Below are 22,419 nucleotides of genomic sequence, written 5' to 3'. Positions count from 1 at the left end.
AAATAGTAGATACCTGTTTAGAGAAGAAACACTTGATCAAAAGTTTGTTTTGAAATGGCCAACAAATGTGCAAAACATACAGTCAAATAAAAAGTTGCAAAACAACATATGAAACATAGCTGAAGTCAAAGACTTCTTGAAGCCATGTTATAATTTAACAATTACAAAAGGAAATTAACTTCCTTATACTAAAGTGAACATAAGTAGTGCAATCATTATTTTTCTGGCACAATTATTGTTTTGGTACTGTCTTCTCTAAGAAGCATTTGTGTACCCACCTATCCCAGTTCTGTTTACTGACAACTACAAGCATCCTCTATTTCTTATTCTTCTAGATTACTCTCCTAAAAATATTATTTATACAAGATATACAAAATTGCATTAATACTGGTCCTGCAAATGTATCAAAAGAACTTCTCCGATTTTCAAGAGGTGACTCCAATCCTGGAGCTACGGGTGAGAGAAAGAGCTGGTACTCCTGGGCTGCAGTGATTTCACGTAGACAGCTGGCCCCTGAACAACATGGGTTTGAATTGCACAGGTCCACTTATATGCAGACTTGTTTCCCCGATAAATACGGTACTGTAAATGTATTTATTTTCTCTTCCTTATGATTTTAACATTTTCTTTTCTCTAGCTTACTTTACTATAAGGATACAGTATATAACACACATAACATACAAAATGTGTTAATCCTTTATGTTATCAGTAAGGCTCCTGGTCAACAGGCTATTAGCTAAGTTTTTGTAGAGTCAAGAGTTATAGGGGATTATGACTGCATGCTTCCAACCTCCTGGTGTGCAAGGGTGAACTGCAGTTTTATAACCCTTTTAACCTGCATTGATCATATTTTTACCCTGTGGTCAAAATAATGTGTCAACTCAAATTGTCAAAGCGGAACCAGTCAATACTGAGTCTCTGTAAAACCTAAGCGTCCAAATTCTTGTTTTGAGGTTTTTTTTTTTTTTTTAATTTAATGGTAACGTATTAAGTCTCTTCTTTTTTAAAGATCTAAACTTGTCTGGTATTTAAAGTAAACTTGAAGAAAAAATACAAAGACAAAAACACGCTATTACTGTTAGTAAAAAACCCAAAATGATACCTTTATGTTCAGAATCACCCCCTTCACTATCTTTTCCAAACATCACTTCCTTTTTACTACTTCCCCCCAGTCTTTACGGCAAATCAATGTTCAACACCGCCCCAGATTATTAAAACGATCCCCTATTCACAAATGAGAAAGCCCCATTATCCAAGCACATTACCCTAGTGATCTTCGACGTTTTCAAAGACACCTGTGAAAATGCCAAAGCCCTAAATTAGATCCCCCAGGGATCTTTTTCTTTCTTGACCCCGTTTCTCTTTTTAAGGCCCTTTAGGTCAGACGACTTCCTAGCGGACAGCCCCTCCCTTTTCCAATCAAACCTAAATCCTTCCCCTAATTATCACCCCCCACCCCCCCCCCGACTCTGGTCAGCTACCTCATCATTCACACCCGGGTTCCGTCGCTCGCCAGGCAGCAACACTGACCGTGTTCCTGGCTCCTACGGTGCCTCGCCCCCACTGCCAAATCCTGGAGCATCTCTTTCTCCAGTCCCGCATTCACGCGGGACCCCTTCGATCTGCTTCCCTCACTATTCGGCTCTCAAAACCTTCCAAGCCCTTGTCTCTTCAAAGCCATCTCTCCCTCAGTCTCCCACTCTCCCACCTCACCTCAGGCTCTCGGCTCAACAGCCTCCATTTCCCACAGATTCCATTCTAGAGCCGACTCTCCAGGCTCCCTCAACCGTCTCCTGTGGCCCCTCCAGACCCCAGTCCGTGGGAGCCCCGGCTCCGCCCCTGACTCCCAACTCACCCTCGGCTGCAGGCGACCCCAAACCCCCCTCTCCTCAGGCTCAGCTGCCGCTCACCTCTGCGGTCCGGGTCGGGCTCCCCCGACCCAACTCCGAGTCGGCGTCTGAGCCGCTGTCGGAATCACGGGCCCTCCGGGCCTCGCCGGAGTGAAGCTCCTCGAGCGGCGGGGGCGGAGCCCGGGGAGGAGAGCCCGAGTGGAGACGGGGGCGGTGGCGGCTGCGCGCAGGCATCGCTTCGGCCTGTCTCTGCCGCGCCGGGAGCCACTTGAATCCGAACCGGAACTGCTTCGGGAGGAGGGGCCGTACCGGAGGGAGGCGGAGCCTACGGGCGGGGGTGGGGCCCAAACCGGAAGGTTCGCGGGACTCCAGCTGGGCTGGGGGAAGGAAAACCGCAGCAAGGAAGTCTGAGAGCGCATGCGTCAAGCCCAACGCCAAAGGGGGAGAAAATAAAGGGCTGGTGAAGTTGGGGTGGGGGCTATGGGATTAGTAAGTGGGGTTTGGGAACAAGAAATTACCTAATTCCTTTGGAGGGAGCCAGCTCCTCTGCAAGAGCCAATATCCAGGGATCATTGTTACCATTTATTGCCTTTACTTTCTGACAGCGCTTATACCAAATGTTATATAAATATCTCACTTAATCCTTGTGCCAACTCTCAGGGTGTTATAACACAGAACTGCCAAGAAACCTACCTGAGGTACTGCAGTTAATACATGCCGAAGCCAGTATTCTTAAATCTAACAAGATTCTGTACTCTTCTTATTCCATTACCCGAAAGTACCTAACCTGGCCTAGAATTGGCAGAAACCAACTCCAAAGCCACCTGTGACCTGAGCTCCAAACTCTCCTTGATCTTGCTTCCCCATCAAGTGCAGGGCAGACTTTGGAGGCTCTGATGGGATGGAGACAGGTTGGGGGGGAGGGGACAAGAGTGCCTACTGCTCCCGTGGGATGCCCTGCTGTAGCCTTTACCCTCAGGCTGGACTCAAGGCCAGAGGCAGTTGGGAGCCTTCCCACTGATGAGGAAGCATAAGGCAAGCTGAGGGCAAAGCACAAGCTAACAACACCCCCAACCCCCACCCCCGTGGGATATATGTGACATTCCTCAGGCACTTTCAGGCTGTCTGAGAACAAAATAAAGGACAGTAAACAAATGGTCAAGGGGCACCTAGGTGGCTCAGTCACTTGAGTTTCTGACTTCAACTCAGGTCATGATCTCATGGTTCGTAGGTTTGAGCCCCACCATGGGCTCTCTGCTGACAGCTCAGAGCCTGGAGCCTGCTTCAGATTGTGTGTCTCCCTCTCTTTCTGCCCCTCCCCCACCTACTCTCTGTTTCTCTCTCTCAAAAATAAATAAACTTTAAAAAAAAAGAAAACAAATGGTTAAACTGAGACTCTCCATCATTTTACAAATTACAAGAAAAAGGCAATCTTATCAATAGTTTTATCTCCAGGAACTCCCTACTGTCTTAAAGATAATGCTTTGCTAGAGGGAAAAACAACTTTAGTTTGACAATAGCTAGGCCTTCAGTAATCTGTGAGTCTTAGCATATGGAAATCTCTTTAAGAAACTTCCTCTGGACTTTACTTTCCCAACTCCATAGTATATAACCAGTCACTCTTCATAGCTCTTTCTGCCCAGGGTCCTGTCCCCAGGCTTTAATAAAATCACCTTTTTGCACCAAAGATGTCTTCAAGGATTCTTTCTTGGTTGTCAGCTCCAAACTCCCACCACCTCAAAACCCCATCACCACAGCAAATCATATTCCTCCCAACCCATCAGAGCCTTCACGAACTCACCTGAGAGCGGGCAAGTCCTCTTACCTCTTTTGCCCATAACTGCCTCTGACAGGAGGGCAGATATAGAGCTTTCTTAGTTTCTGTTGTGGGGACAAAAGCCCTTGTAAGCAGGGGAATCTCCCTCCCATCCCCAAAATGTTTCTAATTTTTTTTTAATGTTTATTTATTTTTGACAGACAGAGTATGAGCAGGGGAGGGCAGAGAGAGAGGGAGACACGGAATCTGAAGCAGGCTCCAGGCTCTGAGATGTCAGCACAGAGCCTGACGCAGGGCTCGAACTTACAGACCACGAGATCGCGCCCAGAGCCGGAGTCGGACGCTCAACCGACTGAGCCACCCAGGCACCCCCAAATGTTTCTGATGACAGTCCTTTTGGCTCTTCAGAAGTCTAGGGCAACATTCACTTCCCTTCTCCCCACTTTGATATACACAGCCCATTTCAGCTTTCTCTTTTGAGAAAGCCATCTTCAGTACAGAACCATTGTTCAAACCTTCCCCCACAAACCCCATGGCATCCTTGAGATGAAGTCCTCCTTGCCTCCTCTCCACATTTCTCTGACTCCACAACCCTCGAAACTTTCCCTGGGCTGCATAATCCAGAGGCTCACTCAGCAGCCATATGGTTCCCACCCAACTGGTAGCCCACCCAGACCTGCGGAGCTTTTTTTTATCACTCATCCTTGGAATCAATCACCCCTCTCCACCCTGGATCTCTATTTTAACTCAGTCCTCAGAACTAAATAGCCTTCCTCAGGGCCCAAAGCCTCTTAGTTCAACAAATGTTAGGCATTACGATGTGTTAGATACAGAATATCCTTTGTTTCATTTAATCCTCACAATTCTTTGAAGTAATTGCAATTATCCTTACTTTACAGATGAAGAAACCCAGGTGGAGAAGTAAAATAACTTGCAGAGATATGATGGATTCTATGTTGTCATGGAGTTTGGGGTTAGGGGAGTAACTTGGGGGGAAAAATGTACTGTTCTCTCTGGAGGCCCCACGACTTGCTGAGTCACTTGCTTCTGTCCCACCTGTCCCTGCCAATCTCCAGGAAGGAGAAATGACACTGGAGAGGCAGAAGAGGAGTGACCGCGGAGACAGAGGGCTGGGTGGGCTGGCCCATGGCTGAAGCCTCAGTCCCAGTGCTGAGGGGAGATGCCGAAGCCACGCCTTGCCCCAGTGTTCTGGAACTGGAGGAGCTCCTGAGGGCAGGGAAAGTTTCTTGCAGCCACGTGGACGAAGTTTGGCCCAACCTTTACATAGGAGATGCGTGAGTGATAGCTCGTCGGAAAGGGTGTGGGGAAGGGGACAAGGAGAGACAGTTCTTGGGCTCTTTATCAGAGATGAGGGGTTAGGTGGCACAAGGAGAAATAGTTCTGTTCTGCACATCTCAGGCCAGGGACTGACTCTAGGACTCCTGTGTGCTGGGGTGAGTGCAGTGATCAGATGTGACCACCAGGGGGAGGAAAGCTTTTGCCTGCCTGGATGATGGGCGCTCCCAGAGGATTCTGAAATCTTCTGATATATCCTGGACAATTGGCGAGTCTCAGGGATAGAGACCTGGGGAATGGTGCTTTCTGGTATGACATGGGATGGACAGAGAGCTCCCTTTCCTGAGTCCAGCCTCCTCTGGACACAGAGTGGGTGAGGAAGGTGAATCAGGGAAGGTGTCATTAAACATTTGCAAATTAGAAACAGGTACGGGGTGGTGGCCACAAGAGGCCAGATGTCCGTGGGAGGGCATGGGGCAGGAAAGGAGGGGCAGCTGGTTTCCAGAACTGAAGCAATTCTTTCCTTCCTGTCTTGGCTAAGGCAGGAGCAGATCACCTCAGGTAGCAAAGAGGGTCTGAAGATAACTCCCTATACCACCAACCCTTCCACCAGAAAGCTCTGAGGGCGGGGCTCAAGTTTACTGGGTTCCTTCTTGGCTCCCTTTGGATATTGATGGCTCTGTCCCTCTGAAGCAGGGGGCCAGACAAAACCTCTCTTCTGGACCCCATGGCTTAGCCAGCAACCAGCCCCATTCCTCCCCTTCCTAGGGCCACGGCAAATAACCGCTTTGAGCTATGGAAGCTGGGCATCACCCATGTGCTGAATGCAGCCCACGGCGGACTCTACTGTCAGGGCAGCCCTGACTTCTACGGCAGCAGTGTGAGCTATCTGGGCGTGCCAGCCCACGACCTCCCCAATTTCGACATCAGTGCCTACTTCTCCTCAGCAGCTGACTTCATCCACCGTGCCCTCAGCACACCTGGGGGTAGGAGTTGGGTCTGAACTCATATTCCAACCTGCTCAGTCATTGGGGGGCGAGATATCAAGTTTCCCCTCAAATATCGGTGCCCTCCCATTTCTAGTTTTTCAAAAGCCTTCAGGTTTTTAAAAATCCTCTGCTCAGTGCTACTACAATTTATCCAACTTCATTGCTTCATAGACAGGGAAACTGAGGCCTAGAATACAAGGTCATGTCACAAGTTAGGAGCAGCCCTGGGACTGAAAGCCAAGTTTCACAAATAGCAGAACAGTTCTTTCTCTGCATCATTCAGCTTTGAGAAATTGCCATTTAGTAACTAGATGTTTGGTTTCTAAAGTATTTTCAAATGAAAAAGAAAGCAAACTTAAAAAAAAATTTTTTTTAACGTTTATTCATTTATGAGAGACAGAGACAGAGCATGAGTGGGGGAGGGGCATAGAGAGAGGGAGACACAGAACCCAAGGCAGGCTCCAGGCTCTGAACTGTCAGCACAGAGCCCAATGCGGGGTTCAAATCCACAAACTGAGATCATGACCTGAGCTGAAGTCGGATAATTAACTGACTAAGGCACCCATATGCCCCTAAAAAACCAACAAACTTCTAATACCCAGGGTAGAACAAAGGAGGCTGGGGAAGCTGGGGCCCACACTCTGTGTTCATCCTGGGTAAGGGCCATGCCCCTTCTTACCTGACCCTGGGCAAGCCAGTGTCCCTCTCTGGACTTCAGTTTCTCATCTATGTGACAGGAAAGACAAGACTATGGCTCACAGCACTCTTTAACATCCAGAGCACTTTGACATTCGTTTTACAAGCATTCATTTACCAGCCATTTATTATTTTTTCTGTGCCAGGCACTGAGCTAGGTACTAAATCCACACTTAGACAAGGCAGGATCCCTGCTCTAATGGAACTTGCCATTATATGTTTTGTGGAAAGATGGTCAGAATGTGGAGTATTGTGGGTACTATTCCTTTGAATGGGTAAATGTGAAGAGACGTGGGAGACCAGGGACAGGGCAAGGGTGCTCAGTCCAGAGGACCAGGAAGTGAGGAGACTTCCCTCTACAGCAGTATTCACTGGGCCACATGCAAAAAGGATGAGCTGCTTTGTGATTCAAGTGATACCATGAGTGGTCAGGAAAGCCTGTACAAGGAAATCATGTCTTAGCTGAAACCTGACAGATGAGTAATAAACATTAGTCAGACCATGAGCTAGAGAAGCTATAGGTAGTTGGAATAGCATGTTCTAGGGCTGGAGGCCAGAGACCATAAGAGCTTTAAGGAACTGAAAGTTACCCAGTGTTCTTAGATCTGAAGGTTGGGGTGAGACAGCCTGAGATGAAGCTGTAAGGTTAGCAGGGGCCAGCTCACGGAGGGTCTTGTAAGCCGTGTGTTAAGGAGTTTGGACCCTATCCCAAGGGGAAGCAAAGGGTGTTGATAATACCCATTTGACTGATCAGGAAACTGGGAACCCTAAAGGCTGAATGGTTTGCCCAGGGTTACATAGTACACCCAAGGCAGAGCGGGGAAAGGAACTTGGGTCCCTACCCCTGCCCTTGGGTGGGCCAGCTGGTGGGAAAGGGTCTTTCACCGGGATGTCTTCCTCAGCCAAGGTCCTGGTGCACTGTGTGGTAGGGGTGAGCCGCTCTGCCACACTGGTGCTGGCCTACCTCATGCTACACCAGCAGCTGTCCCTGCGCGAGGCAGTGATCACCGTGAGGCAACACCGATGGGTCTTTCCCAACCGAGGCTTCCTCCACCAGCTCTGCCAGCTGGACCAGCAGCTGCGGGGTGCAGGCCGGAGCTGAGGGGCCAGGTGAGGGCTGGGCAGGGAATGAGGAGGTGAGGGGCAAGACTGGGTGCAGTTAAGAAGTGAGAGGTCAGATCAGGGCTGGATGGGGAACCAGGAAAGGGAAGGCCCGTGAGGGTTGGTGGGGGACATGGAATGGGACTAGTTCAGAAGTGGGTTGTCAGGGCTATGTGTAGCCAGAGGGAGGGTTGAAGGGGCCTGGCTAAGGCAACCTTCCAGAAGGAGCCTTTCTCCTGCAGCCTACTCATGTTCTTCAGACCCCTGAGAGGATGGAAATGTTAGGAAGGAAAGAGGTGGAAAGCATATAATGGAAGAGGTGAGGCCTTCTTACCTGGTTCTGATGTGGGCTGCCCTGCTTCCTTGGCCAAAAGCCAGTGGGGGCTCACCTGAACCCCACTAAGGCAGCAACACCGCCAGTCCTGACACCTGTGGGCTGTCTGGACATTCCCACACCTCTGCATACCTCCTTCCCAGGTCCAGATCCCAGCTCCAGCTCTGGGGGGAAAGTGGGGCTACAGCTGTCACTCCAGGCTTAGCTAATTTTCACATCAGCCCTGCCTCACCCTTCTCACAATGGAGAAGGAGTACAGGTACTCCTGCCACCAGCCATGGCCTCCTTACCTGAGCCCAGCTTGATATAAAGTTCTCCTGCCATCATGCCATTCCATTCCTTGCCTCAGACCCAGTACCCCACTCCCTACCTGTCCTCCCCCAATCAGTCTGATGTCAGAGATCCACAGAAGCAGCCTCCCTAACTTCATTCCCTCTCAGGTTCTGAGGACCCCTGTAGGACATTAAAGGTCTATCCAGCTCCTTTCTACTTCCGTTTACCCTCCGTCCTGCGGCCCCATGTGCAGTGCATTCAGAGCATTAGCAGATGGTCCTTAAGTTACAAAAGAGGAACAGATCCTCAACACTTCCTCCCCCAGGTCTCCCCACTCCTGATGGGGGCCTCCTGTATCCCCAGCTGCCTAGTAGAAGGAGTTGGCTGCTCCCAACAGCAACACTGCTTCTCAGGCTCCTGGCCCACAAACGGTCACCGAGGTGCTACTTCAATTTCTTTGGCATCAGCCCTGTTTTCCTCCAGCTCAGCTGGGAGGCCACAGGGACGTCTCTTCCTGTGGTGGAGTGGCTGTGCTGGCACCAGCATTGTGAGGGAGCTGCGGTGTCACCTGCCCTTCTTCTCTCACCATGCTGAGGCTGGGTCTGTTTTGTCTGTCCCCAGTAGCCCACCTGCCTCACATTCACATCCCCCTTGAGGGCCATCAGCCAGGGAGCTAAGCCTCCTACCCATGCTGTGCCTTCCCTCATCTCTCCTCAACCCTGACTTGGGCTCTGTGCCTCAGTGCCCACTGGCTCAGAGGAGTTGCCAGCTAGGGGTGGGTGATGGGCCTGGGCTCTCTTGGGAGTTGGAAAAGTGGTAGCTTTTTCCTACCAAGAGCTTCCCAGGATGTGGACTGAATTTCCCTCTGCCCTGCTCCCCACTAAAAGCTGTTCTTGTTTCTGAATTGGTAACTGGCACCACTGCCAGGGAGCCATGTAGCAACACTGACCCCTTCCTGATACTTTCAGAAGGATGAGCATCTTGGGGATGGGGATCAGAGCAGGATGGAGAGATAGGTTTAGAGTTTGGGGGTGAGTGTAATGGAAGAAAATTAGGGTTATAGCCGTGGTTGGGATTAGGCCTAGGGCTGAGCTGGGTGGGAAACCACTGTGCGGAGCTCTGTGGGTATGCGGAGCCAAGAGGGAGACAAGAATGGCATGTTCCCATCCTGCTCTCTCCTCTAAACAGGTTTCAGGAAACTGGTGGAAAGCAGATCTCTGATTATGCCCAACTGCCCCACTTCCTTGGCTTGGAACCCTTAAATGCCCTGACCTCCAATTTCAGTATCTCTCCATCAAGCAGCTTGGGGGAAATCAGTTGGGCTGCAGCACTGCACACTTCCTTGAGGTGCCACCCACCAGACAGCCTGTGCTACTGGAGTCCCCAGGAGTTGTGCAGTGTGCAGCCTATATGGCCATACACAGCAGACCTAGGGACTCCGAAAGATGAGGGGGCCTTGGGGAAAGGTCATTTCTCTCCATGAGCCCTAGGCCCCAGACCTGCCTTATTTCTCCCAGCACCTGTACCCACTTGACCTTACATAGAGGACTCAAGGCAGAGGCAGGTTTAGATGGCAGTTCTTGCCTCTGCCCTGACAAGTCCCAGCCATTCTGGGACTTGGGTTGCCTGCCTATAACATGGAGCTCATCTCTTCCCTAGAGCTGGTCATTACTCCCTGCCGCAGGGCTGTGCCACTTTGCTGCCCTGGCACTGGTCCTGTTGGTGCTGCTGGAGGCTCTGGCCCAGGTGGATTCCAAGAAGATGGTAAGAACCCAGTGTGGAGTCCGCCCTAGAGCCTGCTACTCCATCTGCTTCCTCCCGCTGCCTGCACTCCCTGCCAGCCACTGTCTTCAGTCCCTGCAGGTGGGAATGGTCTGCCTTCTCAGCCAATCCTGAGGCTCCTTAGGCAGGGGCTCCAAGTTTCCTGGGGTGGGAGGATGGGAGGAGAGCGGGAGGGGACTCTAAGTGTTCATGATTGCCCTTAGCCATAGCTGCCTCCACCAGCTCTCCCCAGAGCTCAGGGGACCCCAGCAGGGGCTGAGCCCTAGCTCCCTGGAGTTCAGACTTCAGAGTCACCCTGTAGGTGTGGCCGCAGGTGTGCATATGTCTCTGTGTGTGTCTGTCATCTGGGAGTGTGTGTGGAGGAGTCCTGAAGTCTATATGAGAAGGGTATCTGGAGAGCAGGAAGGATTCTTAACAGGCCTAAATCCAAGGTCCTTAACTGACCACAGTGGCCTTGGAAGGACCTAAAACACCATCTTGCTGACCTCAAGGGACAGTGAGACCTGGGTTAGGAATACTTTCTGGAGGAAAGAGGAGCCTGGCAGAGGGCAGAGTGGCTTCTGGACACACAGCCTCTGATGGCAGGCCAGCGCAGGTCTAAAGGCCTGCTCTGAACCCCACTTACAGCTTTGTTAAGTGTACCCACACTTCCCTCAGCCTGGGTCTTCTAGATCTTAATCCTGGGCCAGTCCTATAATCCTCAGCTCCCAACTAAGCACCCCTGGACCTGGGTTCTGATGTTGACATCACTGCCAGTTTGTGTCTGGTTTTGGCTAGTCTCTTTTCTGTCCTCCTCCATGGAAGATCCTTCTAGCTCTAACCTTCTTCCCATCCTTCATACCACCCTCGAAGGCCAAGGGCGCTTTTAAAATGGCTTATTGGATCTTCTTTCTCCCTGCTCCACATATGCATACACACCATAGCAGACCCCTGCGAGCTGCCTCCACTCCCAGCAAGGCCAGATGCCTGGCTGGGCTTGGCACTGACCATGCCAGGGACCCAGTGGGTGAGTTGGGAGTGTCAGGGGGAGGCCAGAAGAGGGGAGCAGCACATCATGCTTTATAATTAAACTCAAATCAAAAAATAGAAACAGCATCAAGTGTGCGGAGACAGGCAGCTGGAAGCCGGCAGCACAAAGTGGCCGTCAGAGAAGACCACAGCCTGGGCCAGATATCCCCACAGGTGGGTGAGTGCCCCTATTTCAGGGGGGCCACAGAGCATGCTGAGTCATGAGGGTCAGGGCACCTGTGTCTATGTGTGTTGTGGAGGGACTGGGTTAGATTGGAGGACAGAGTGGGCTGGAGATACAGGCACAGACAAGAGCAGAATAGTCAGAAAGATGTGGGCTCAAATCCTGGATCCCATGCTTACTGGCCGCGTGACCTTGAACACATCACTTAATCTCTCTGAGCCTCAGTTTCCTCATCTGTAAAATGGGGATGATAACGTTATCTGCTTTATAAGGGTACCGTGATGATCCAATGAGAAAATGTAAGCATTTAGCTCTGTCTGGTACACAGTCTATCCTTAGTAGGTGGTGAATATAATAACAATTATTGCTGGACGGAGAAAAAAAACCTTAAGAGACACAAAGAAACAGAGACTAAGCCTCACTGTCCTGGGGGAGGTTACCCTCTACCCAGGATATGGCTGAGGCTTGAAAGGGTAAGAGTAATAATAGTAGTAATGATAATAATAGTAAGATGCACCATTCTGAAGGCATCTACCATAAGGCAGACCCTGTGGGAGGTGCCTTACATTTAGTATCTCATGAAATTCTCACAGCAGCCCCATGAAAAAACTGGCTCGAAGAAGACCATACAAACACCTGACCTGAGGACTGCCCAGATCTGTCCTCCTCCAGGGCCTGCGTGCTGAGTGCAGAGCCCCACTGGCAGCTCATGTTGGCTGCCCGCCTGCCACCCTCCCCGAGGCTTCCTTTACCAGACTCCTCACTCGTCTTGCCCTGAGATCTCTGGCCTCAACTCTCCTGTGGCCACAGTCCCATCTGGTCTGCTTGGGGAGGAGGAGGGGGAAGCAGAGAGCCTGGGGAGAAGGGAAGGCCAGGGGGACGTCTGGAGCTTCAGCTGAAGAGGTGGATGGCAAGAGCTGCCCCCCGCCCCGAGGAGGGCTGTGCCTTGGCCTGCCAGCAGGCAGAGTGGTGTGTCAGGGGCTGTGGAGGAGCATGAGCTCCTACGAGAGGCTGGGGAGAGCAGCATAGACAGGAGGAGGGACACACACAAAGACAGAAAACAAATACCTAAACTTGTCAACAGCGGCAGCACAAGAGCAGAGAAACCACTGCCCACAGAGGCAGGTATTCAGCTTAGGGAGAAGACACAAGAAGGAGGCAGAATGAGGGCCAGAGTGAATGAGGAGAAGAGCCAGGCCTGACCTGTTCCTACTAAATGTTGGGCGCATGCTTCACTCTGTGGTGGCCAAGGAGATGTGGGAGGAGGAGTCAGTCCAGGTCCGGGGGCAGCAGAAACCAGAGGAGCTGCTGTAGCCACTGACTTCCCTTCCTTGGATGTGCCTGGAGCTTGAAGGATGAGTTCTTGTGCAGGGGGCTGGACCCCCAGTAGGACAGAGTGGACAAATGTGGGGTACATCTGTGAGCATCAGGTATGAGAACCTAGGTGGGACCAGACAAGGAGTACCCCAAAGTCCAAGGAAAAGGCCCCCATTCTTCAGACTTGGGTCTAAGGCCCCTAGGAGATTGAAACATGGGCTGTGGCCTAACAGCCCCCAATTCCTGATCCCTCTGCTGGTTCCTCCTCTTCCCAGGAGCCCCCTTGGGACCAGCTCTGTGTCAGCCAGAGCCTGGCTGCCTGCTCCCTGGCACAGCTGGACTGCGATGCACCCAATGGCCACAGGGTGGCGGAAGTACCCCACGCCAAGCTCAGAGGCCAGCGTGGGTCTGCCAGGCTTCCCAGAGCTCCATCTCCTGCAGCTCCAGCTGCTGGCGGCAGACCAGTGTGGCTGTTGGACAACCCTGGGGCCTGGGGCTTTCTCCACCCCAACACACTATGCCACTCCCTACCCTGTAGCTACTGCAAACCCAGCCACTGCTCTCATTCTCAGGTCACACCCCCAGGGAATCCTAAAGTCAGGCAAGGCCAGGATCTTAAACATTAGACAGACCATCGGCCAGACAGGAGCAAAGACTTGCTGGAGGCCACCAAATAAGTTATGGCCATGCTGTCCTCCCTCCCTCCAAAGTTCTCTTTCCACCACTTCAGGTAGCTTCCATTGGACATGGGAAGCTCAGGGCCAAAAGCCTTTCATCCCAAAGAGATGCCAAGCAGAGAGGGTTTGAAAGGACTGTGCTTCAGTCTACAGCAGCCTAGGTCTGCTCTCAGACCCCACCCCCACAGGCTCCAAGGGAAGGACCTGGAATTCTAGCCGCTTCACAGCATTTGTGTTCTGGCGGAACCTGCCCCAGCCCAGTTCCGCTCATGTGCTGAGTCCTGTCCCTGTACCCACTCCCCCATTCCTGGCCCCAGACCATGCCCTAGGTAGGTGGCAGGCCATTCAGCCTGCCCTGAGAGGTCACAGTGGGGGATGAAGGGGAAAGCTGGGTCTTCACTTCCACCCTGCCCACCGGCTACCCGCTGGGTGAGCTTGGCCAAGCCAGTGGCCTCCTGGGTGCCCATTTCTCTTCCTGGTCCTGGAACTGCCTACCAAAGAGAAAAGATGTTCTTCCCAGTTTGTACCTTCCCTAGTTACTGGTTGAGGGGGCCAGGGACAATTAGCCAAGATAGGCACTCCTTCCCAGCACAGCACCAGACCCAGGTTCTGGTGCCACAGATAACCCAGCTCTGCAGGGTCCCGGATACCCTCAGCCAGATGACTCCTGACACAACTCACCCTCCCTGGGTGAGGCCTGATCTTCAGCACTGGCCTGAGTCATGGGGGTAAGGAGGAAAATCCCAGGGCCTATAGGCAGATGTGTGACCCCAACACTAGGCTCTCACGTAGAGACAGACGGATTAGTAGTGACCATTCTCTGGAGTCCCCAACGATGGCAAGTGGAAGGCTTAGAGACAGAACTGAAGGAACACAACTGGATGGAAAACCCAGCCTTGCTACTTATCACCCATATGGCTTTGGGCATCACTTAAAAATTCTCTCTGACCTTCAGCTTCCTCCTATGTAAAATAGGGAACTAACCCAAGTGAGGCCTCAGGCCTATAAGAGCTTCAGTTTACTTAGCACAGAAATACCAACAAATGTCAGTTCATGGCCCAGGCCCCCTTATTCCTGAGATGGGCTCTGCCCTTCAAGCACCTGAAACTGGGAGGGAATGGGGACCTGGGGAAGTAGCAGAGGAGGGAGCTTGAGATGAGCTGCCAGGTTGTGGGGGCCTTCGTAGGTGCCCTCTGAGAGCCACAGTCATCTGAAGTCCTCATCCCTATAAAGTCCCAAGTACCTGTGACTTAAGGGACAGGGTCTTCACTGACTAGTTGTTACAAACAGGGAACTCCGAGGGCCCCTTGGCCAAAGCTTCCACCATCAGGGACCTCTGGAAAGTACAGGAGAGAGCTTCTCAGCTTCACAGGGGTGACAAGGGATTGATTCCCTTGTTCCCTGGGGAAAGAGTCTAGGCCTCAGCCCCACCTGAGCTGGTTAATAACCTCACCCAAAATAACTGAGGCCCTTTTTGCAGCATCCCAGTGGCACCTGGGCACTGCACCATGCCTGGGCCTTTCCATCAGCTTGACCCACAGGTAGGGATCCTGCCCCCAACCACCACAGTGTCCACTGTGTTTCAGAATGAACTCGCTGCAGAAGCAGGACCTCCGGAGGCCCAAGATCCATGGGGCAGTCCGGGTGTCCCCCTACCAGCCACCCACACTGGCCTCCCTACAGCGCTTGCTGTGGGTCCGTCGGGCTGCCATGCTGAGTCACATCGATGAGGTCTGGCCCAACCTCTTCCTAGGAGATGCGTAAGTACTACCCACGGTGGGAGGTAGAGGGGACAGAAGGAGAGCCTCTCCCAGAGTCCTCCAGGAGCAGAGGTGGCACCCTCTTTGCCTCCCACCATTTCTTTCCACATGTTCCTTTCCTTCTGTATTACTATTAATTTTAGCTGTGGAAACAGAATACACATAAGAAAAGTGCATAGAGGGGCTCATTCAGTTGAGTGTCCAACTCTTGATTTCAGCTCAGATCACGATCCCAGAGTCTTGGGATTGAGCCCTATATCTGGCTCTGCTCTCTCTCTCTCCTTCTGCCCCCTCCCCCACTCACACACATGCACTCTCTCGCTCCCCCTCTAAAATTTAAAAAAAAGAGAGAGAGAAAGAAAAGAAAAAGAAAAAAAGAAAAGTGTATAGAGCACATATGAACCATTTCACCATCCAGGACAAGAAATAGGACATTACTTATGCCCTAGAAGTCCCACTCATCATAATCCCTTTCCTTGTAGATAACTACTAAGTATTGAAATAATTATTTCCTTGCTTTTCTTTATGGTTTTAACACCTATATACCTGACAATGTAGTTAGTTTTGTTTGTCTTTTAAAGTCATATGAATGGAATCCTATTGTGGATCCTTTGTGCCTGGCATCCGTTGCTCAGTGTTGTAAAATTCACTTGCATTATATGCAGCTGAAGCTCAGTCATTTTGCATTGCTGCATACTATTTGTTTGTATGACTATCCCATACTTTATTCATTCTATTGTACGTGGGCATTTGAGTTGTTTTCACTTTTTGGCTATTATGAACAGTGATCCTAGGAACAGTCTAGTACATGGTTCCTGGGAATACACACACCAAGTTTCTATAGGGTGTATATGTATAAAGAAAGTAGAATTGTGAGTCATTTCCCCAAAAGTTTTCCTAAAATTTGGAATATATGGATGAATATACGTGGATTTCAGACATTTTCCTTAATATTTAGAAAATATGGTTCAATATCTTATAAATAATATGGCAAATATGCTTTCCCCGCACCAGATAACCAGTTATAAAATCCTTGTTGACTTTTTAAAAATACACACACATGGGGCATGTAGGTGGCTCAGTCGGTTAAGCATCCTACTTGCTCAGGTCATGATCTTGCAGTTTGTGATTTCAAGCCCCGCATCGGGCTCTGTGCTGAGCGCTCAGAGCCTGGAGCCTGCTTCAGATTCTGTGTCTCCCTCTCTCTCTGCCCCTCCTCCGCTTGTGCTCTGTCTCTCTCTCTCTCTCTCAAAAATAAATAAACATTAAAAATAAAAACATACAGACATAAACGCTTTGTCACATTTTTTTTTACAGAAATGATACCTCTTTCTAGTCCCATTTTGTAATCTACTTTATGTAGAAAGATTTTTTTTAAAGCTTTTTGAATGGAACCACACATCCTTTGAAAACATTTTTAAACAAAGTTCTGTATCCTGCATTCTTTTTAAGTTTATTTATTTATTTGAGAAAGACAGAGACAGTGCTAGTGAGGGAAGAGCAGAGAGACAGGGAGAGAGAGAGAATCCTAAGCAAGCTCTGAGCTGCCAGGGAAGAGCCCAATGTGGGGCCAGAACTCACAAAACTGTGAGATCATGACCTGAGCTGAAACCAAGAGTCAGACGCTTAACTGACTGAGCCATCCAGGTGCCCCAATGTAGCCTGCATTTTTCACAGGTGCTCAATATAGCACAAACACCTTTCCTTGTTTACCTGCAACAATCTACAACATTTTAGTGGTTGCATAGTATTTCATTTAGATATACCATACTCAGTCTCCTATTACAAGATAGTGATTTTTTCCAATTTTTCACTATCTTGAATATCATTAGGTCCAATTTATATATGTCTGTGGGCACATTTTGGTTTTTTTTCAAGTTCCTAGAAGGGGACTTGCTGAGGCAAAGGATGTATATATTATGCATATATTTTTTAATTTTTTTTTGTTTATTATTTTTGAGAGAGAGAGAGAGAGAGAGAGAGAGAGAGACTGAGAGCAAGCAGGGAAGGGGCAGAGAGAGAGGGAGACACAGAATCGGAAGCAGGCTCCAGACTCTGAGCACTCAGGACAGAGCCCGATGCAGGGCTCGAACTCACAGACCGCGAGATCATGACCTGAGCTGTAGTCGGCCGCCCAACCGACTGAGGCACCCAGGTGCCCTAATATATTATGCATATTTTTAAGGCTTCTGATGCATGTGGCCAAACTGCCCTCTAGAAAAGTTGGGCTGCATGAAACAGAGTCTTGATCATCTGGGCCTGTTCACTGTTTCCAGTCTCACACTTGGAGGAGGGGTGGCAGAGAAGGGAAGGGGACAAGTTCCAGCCCAGCCATAGGTGACCCAATGAGACCTGCCCCACCTCTCAACGTCCCCATGCCCTCCCTGCAGGTACGCAGCCCGGGACAAGAACAAGCTGACCCAGCTGGGCATCACCCATGTCGTGAATGTTGCTGCGGGCAAGTTTCAAGTGGACACAGGTGCCAAGTTTTACCGCGGAATGCCCTTGGAGTACTATGGCATTGAGGCTGATGACAACCCCTTCTTCGACCTCAGTGTCTACTTTCTGCCTGTTGCTCGATACATCCGGACTGCCCTCAGTGTTCCTAAAGGTGAACTGCTGGGGAAGACACTGGGGTGGAGGTGGGGGTAGGGATGGTGGTGAGGGGGTGGGATCTGGGGCACTTTTCCCAGTAGCACTGGTGGGTGGGGTGTCCAGAGTTACAAACATCTTCAACAACCCTCCCACCCCATGGAGCAAATAGCTACTACCATTTAGTGAGTGTCCCCTTCAGGGGACCAACAAATCACAGACATAGCTAAGGTCTGATGTGGTTCAGGGTAACCATCCCTCAGTAAGAGGTCTGGCATTGGGCAGAAGGTACACAACCTAGCAAAGGCTAAACAGACCCCTCTAAGATGAGGCCTTGGCATAGGGCTGCAGGGATAGAGGAGAGGGCAGAACTAAGGGGGTAAGGGACACTCCCTCTAATCAACCACAAATCCAGGGGACTCCAGGAATACTGTCCCCTCTCCCACCCTTCACAACAGGATGGCAGAGTTGGAAAGGATGCCAGAAGAAGCACCTTGGACCTGGAGAAGGGAATCCCAGCTGTTAACCTTAGCTGGGCCACTAACTTGCTCCGTGACCTTAAGCCAGTCCCTTTCCCTCTCTGGGCCTCAGCTGCCCCATCTGACTGTAAGAACATTGTCAGTATTCCAGGGTGCTGTGATAGGTGGGCTGAAGGATGGCCAGAAGCATCTCCAATTCCCGCTGGGGTGGGTGGTCAGTGTGAGGGCAGGTAGCTGACGCTAGGTTGGGTCTTTCCAACAGGCCGTGTGCTGGTACACTGTGCTATGGGGGTGAGCCGCTCTGCTACAGTTGTCCTGGCCTTCCTCATGATCTGCGAGAACATGACGCTGGTGGAGGCCATCCAGACGGTGCAGGCCCACCGTGATATCTGCCCCAACTCGGGCTTCCTCCAGCAGCTCCAGGTTCTGGACAACCGACTGGGGCGGGAGACGGGGCGGCTCTGACTTGGTGAGCAGCCAGAAGCCCTGACCTTCTGGCCAGCATGGCCCAACCCAACCAGCCTGGCCCTGGGGACAGCAGCCTCTGCTGTTTCCAGTGACCTTGAGGTATAAATAGCAAGTGGGGGCTTAGCTGAGGCAGAAGCAGGGAGAATTGAGTGGTGACCTTTAGCAGGTGGATTTCCCTGACCCAATCCAAAGATTCTTTATACAAAAGAGAGTTCAGTCTGTCTCTATAATAAAATGTTCATCATAATAAAGACAGGAGATCTTCTGGTGGTTTGTGGGGGTGGTGGCTTACTTTCAGGATGGCCACGAGAGTCCAGAAGGCTTGCCAGCTCTGAGTCAGCATGTTGGCAGCCTACAGAGAGAGTCTGAGTCCATGTTGAGTCTTCGTGAAGAAAGAGGGCACATGAGGATCAATTAGTAGTATCTGCCTTGGGTACAAAAGGGAGGACTGGGAGTACCAGCGCTGAGAATTAGCTGGCCTTTTCCTCATCTTGTCCTCCTCATATCATCACCCAAGAGCAAGGTTGTCTGAATAAAGACCAAGGTTCAGTCCGTCACCATCCTCCTCCATGCCCACCCCATCAAAAAGCGATCATCAAAACTTGCTGTACAAATAACATCTCTTGAATCTTTTCACTTATGCGTACTTTCAAAAGGACAGACTAAAACAAGCACCAACTGAGAGAAGAGGGTCTAGGGAAGAGACAGCCCAAGAGTCCTGGGTGAAGAAAGGTTTTATGAAGCAGCAAAAACATTTAGTTTCAAGATTCTTCGTTTTGTGCCCTAATAGCACAATATGAAAAGCCCCAGGTTCCTCAACTGGAGCAAAGTGTCACGGGCTGCTCTCCTCCCACCTCTCAGGCTGCTCCTATTTTAGCCCTTGTCTCTTCCAGGTGACCCTTAAGCCTCAAGGTTTCTCATGGTTCTGGCCACTGCCTCTTCTCTTCCTCACAGTTCTCACTCTGCTGGGGGGGTCCCTTTGTCCCCACCCCAGCCTCAGTTCACATCTCTAGGCTGATGACTCCTCTGAGGCAGCCTGGTTTGCTCTCCTGAGCTTCAAACCTCTGTATCCCACTGCCCACCTCTATGTGAATACTGCACTTGAATTTCAAACTCAGCTGAGCTTTTCCGCAGCCTCACCCCACCAGCTGAACTCTTCCTAGTTCTTCATTTTCGTGAAGAGTTCTGACAGCCACCATTGCTCAAGTCAGTGATGGGTATCATGTCCCCTCCTACAATTGGCCTATTGATTCTACTTCCTCAATACCTTTGGGACCTGCTCACTTAGCTTCATCTTTGTTGTGAGGATCCAAGTTCAAGCCACCCTCACCTCTCACTGGATCCTTGCAGCAGCCTACTATTGGTCTCTCTGCCTCAAGCCCTGCCCCTCCAATCTCCATACACAATCTTACTAAAATGGAAATCTGATCACATCGCCACTCTGCTTACAACCCCCTAAGTACAAACACCTTGACAAAGTATAAAGATGCTTCATTATCTGAGAAACTTCTTGTATCTCTAGCCTTATCTCTTGTAATTCTGTTTCTATACACACTGTGTAATTAAGAAATGGTAGATCCACTTGCAGTTTCCAGAATGCACCACATTCTCTTACCTCTGGCACTTTGAAACATGCTTCAGGTTGTACCACCTGAGTGTACCACCCTCCCCCACTTTCACTGGGGTCTCTATGAGGTCTCAGTTTAGCAGTTAGTTTTGGGAAGCCCTCCTGGACCCTCCAAACCTGAGAGAAGTGCTCCTATTCGAACCACCAAAATGTCCACCCACCTTCTGTGACATCACCTGTCACTCTGAATCATAATTTACTGGTGCCTTATCATTCTCTTCCAACTGGCTGTTTCTGACCAGGCTTCTTCCCATGGTCTCAAAGCTCCCATGGCTCCCACACCCTGGTTATGACCCTGCCCTCAGGCATAGCTCTGTGCTTGTGTGGACCACAACTACAGGTTGGCACCGCTGGCACCAGGTCTCCTCTATGGAGGTCACCAGGGGGAGTGGGTCCCAGCCAGCCCCAGGAGCAGGCCTGCCTCCAGAGGGTACCTTTGCTTCCCCCAGCTCTGCCCGCATGCTCACCACTTGGGCACCCTGACGCCTTCTTCCCAGCACATCTTGTTCTTCTTTGGTCACCTTGACCCTGCCTCCTCACTCCCTACCAACACTCTCTGGGGCCAGCTCTGCCTTCTGGGCAGAGGGGTCCTTTGCCCTTCTCTGCCATCTTGCCTATTTCCAGATGGCAAGTGCTTTTCCTCTGTACAAATCAGACAAGGTCCCCCCTTGGGAGCAAACCAACCTTTCAGGCATAATTGCTCCTGGGCTTGGTTGAGGAAAAGGTGTCCCTTTCTCCCAAGCAGACGTAGCTCCAGGTCAGGGTGCCCATCTGAGTGAGCTGAGCACAGGCTGTGTTTTAGCCCCTGCTCCTCCTCCTGCAAATCATAAAACTGAGCAAACCTATGCTGCCTTGTCTGAGACATAGGGATTAATACCCCCATTTTAAAATTAAACAACCCAAGGCTCAGAGAAGATGAAACGCGGTTGGAATGTTGCCGCAGGGATGTGGGACCTCTGGGCTCTGGCCTCAAAGGGCAGGAACTGCCCTGCCAGCTCCCTGCTCTCCTCCCTACAGCACTTGGTCCCATTAATGGCTGCTGGTTGGCTACCTCAGGTGCTCTCTGAGCCTTTTCCAAAGGGTAAACATACATCCCAGCTGGAGGATTGCAGAAGGGCTGCGGCTGCTCTGCCCAACCAGGCAGGGCATCTCTCCAATCTGGGGATGGAAAACTGTTCTCGATTCATTCTCAGGTTGGTGGGGCCTATAATTCTCCAGAGTAGACAAAGCTAGTCCCTGCTCAGTAGACCAGCCTGCCCACCCCCAATTCCCGTGGATCCCCCCTCTGCCTGACAACTCAGCCCTTGTTGCTATTTCTTGCTAATGCACTGTCAGCGGGACCCAAAATAGTGGTTCCAGAAGTCAGTCTCTAAATCAACATCCGGGTCTATGAGTGTGGGCAGCCTGTCCCTGCTAACTAGGCTGGGGTGCCCCGAATCTAGGACAGAACCACACCCTGGGGCTTGAGTTACAGCAGGTCATCTTGGAGCTCTGAGGCTTGGGCTCAGAAAATGGGGCTGCAGGGAAAAGAGGGAGGGAAGCCCTGACGAGGCATGTGGTAGGAAGGCCAAACATTCCCCAGAGCATCTGAGGAAACAGAGGCGGAGCTCCAGACTGGCACCTCCATCAGGAAGGTGCCTGCCTGCCACACTTGCCCTGGGAAGTCTATGATGATGCATCTGCTCCTCTTCTTCTCTAGGGCAGTGGGGGTCTTGTTAAGAGCATGACTTTGGAGCTGGGTTCAAATCCTACTTTGCCCTTTACCTGAGGTGTCTGATCTCAGTTAATCTCTCCAGACTTCATTTTCCTCACCTGTGATGTAAGAGTAATAATAGCCAACATATAGGATTATTGTAAGGATCACATGGGGAATATAGAAAGTGCTTTGTGCAACAGGTGGAATGCTCCCCAAAATGATAGCTCCCCAAAATGAGAGCCACAGCACATAGTACATCGGCCCCTGGCATCATCTGCTACACAGAACAGCATGTTGGACTAAAAGTTGGCAGTGCTCTCAGTGTTGAATGAACGATTAAAAATTAGCTAACAGAGACGCCTGGGTGGCTTAGCTGGTTAAGCTCTTGATCTTGGCTCAGGTCGTGATCTCAGATTGTGGGATCGAGCCCCGTGTTGGGCTCTGCACTGACAGTGCAAAGCTTGCTTGGGATTCTCTCTCTTTCCTTCTCTCTCTGCCCCCTCCCACTCGTGC

The 22,419-nt window shown here is 50.7% G+C and overlaps 3 protein-coding genes across 9 annotated transcripts in view; 2 read left to right on the top strand and 1 right to left on the bottom strand.

Annotated features, from left to right (window-relative positions):
• The window catches only part of SAMD8 (sterile alpha motif domain containing 8), a 142,935-nt gene that overhangs the window by 75,280 nt on the left and 45,236 nt on the right, over window positions 1–22,419 (bottom strand). For 2 of the 6 annotated variants that reach the window (XR_007145404.1, XM_047825756.1), the window contains exon 1: window positions 1,911–2,121. The exons of 2 other annotated variants lie outside the window; for them this stretch is intronic. Coding sequence is in view for 1 of the 4 variants with exons in the window: in XM_047825756.1 (XP_047681712.1) it covers window positions 1,911–2,084 (174 nt within the window). In the remaining 3 variants the exon portion in view is untranslated. Of the gene's footprint in view, window positions 1–1,910; window positions 2,122–22,419 lie in introns of those variants that run through there. 2 more of the 6 variants (XM_047825757.1, XM_047825758.1) reach the window with 2 other exon arrangements.
• LOC125148070 (dual specificity protein phosphatase 13) lies at window positions 4,774–7,710 on the top strand. Its single transcript, XM_047825769.1, has 3 exons — window positions 4,774–4,922; window positions 5,692–5,909; window positions 7,511–7,710. The coding sequence occupies exons 1-3, from the start codon at window positions 4,774–4,776 to the stop codon at window positions 7,708–7,710; spliced, it is 567 nt and encodes a 188-aa protein (XP_047681725.1).
• LOC125148066 (dual specificity protein phosphatase 13) lies at window positions 13,539–18,801 on the top strand. Of its 2 annotated transcripts, none has more exons than XM_047825763.1 (4): window positions 13,539–13,613; window positions 14,871–15,044; window positions 17,435–17,655; window positions 18,378–18,801. In XM_047825763.1, exons 2-4 carry the CDS (start codon window positions 14,872–14,874, stop codon window positions 18,578–18,580), a joined length of 597 nt encoding a protein of 198 aa, XP_047681719.1. In that variant the 5' UTR covers window positions 13,539–13,613; window position 14,871; the 3' UTR covers window positions 18,581–18,801. The 2 variants fall into 2 exon arrangements, with proteins under 2 accessions (XP_047681719.1, XP_047681718.1); XM_047825762.1 differs by having other exon boundaries at window positions 13,555–14,012.

This window comes from Prionailurus viverrinus, chromosome D2 (assembly GCF_022837055.1).
Source record: "Prionailurus viverrinus isolate Anna chromosome D2, UM_Priviv_1.0, whole genome shotgun sequence".
Lineage (NCBI taxonomy): Eukaryota > Metazoa > Chordata > Mammalia > Carnivora > Felidae > Prionailurus > Prionailurus viverrinus.
The sequence above is the reverse complement of the archived record's forward strand: the minus strand, read 5'-3'. Positions and strand labels throughout refer to the sequence as shown.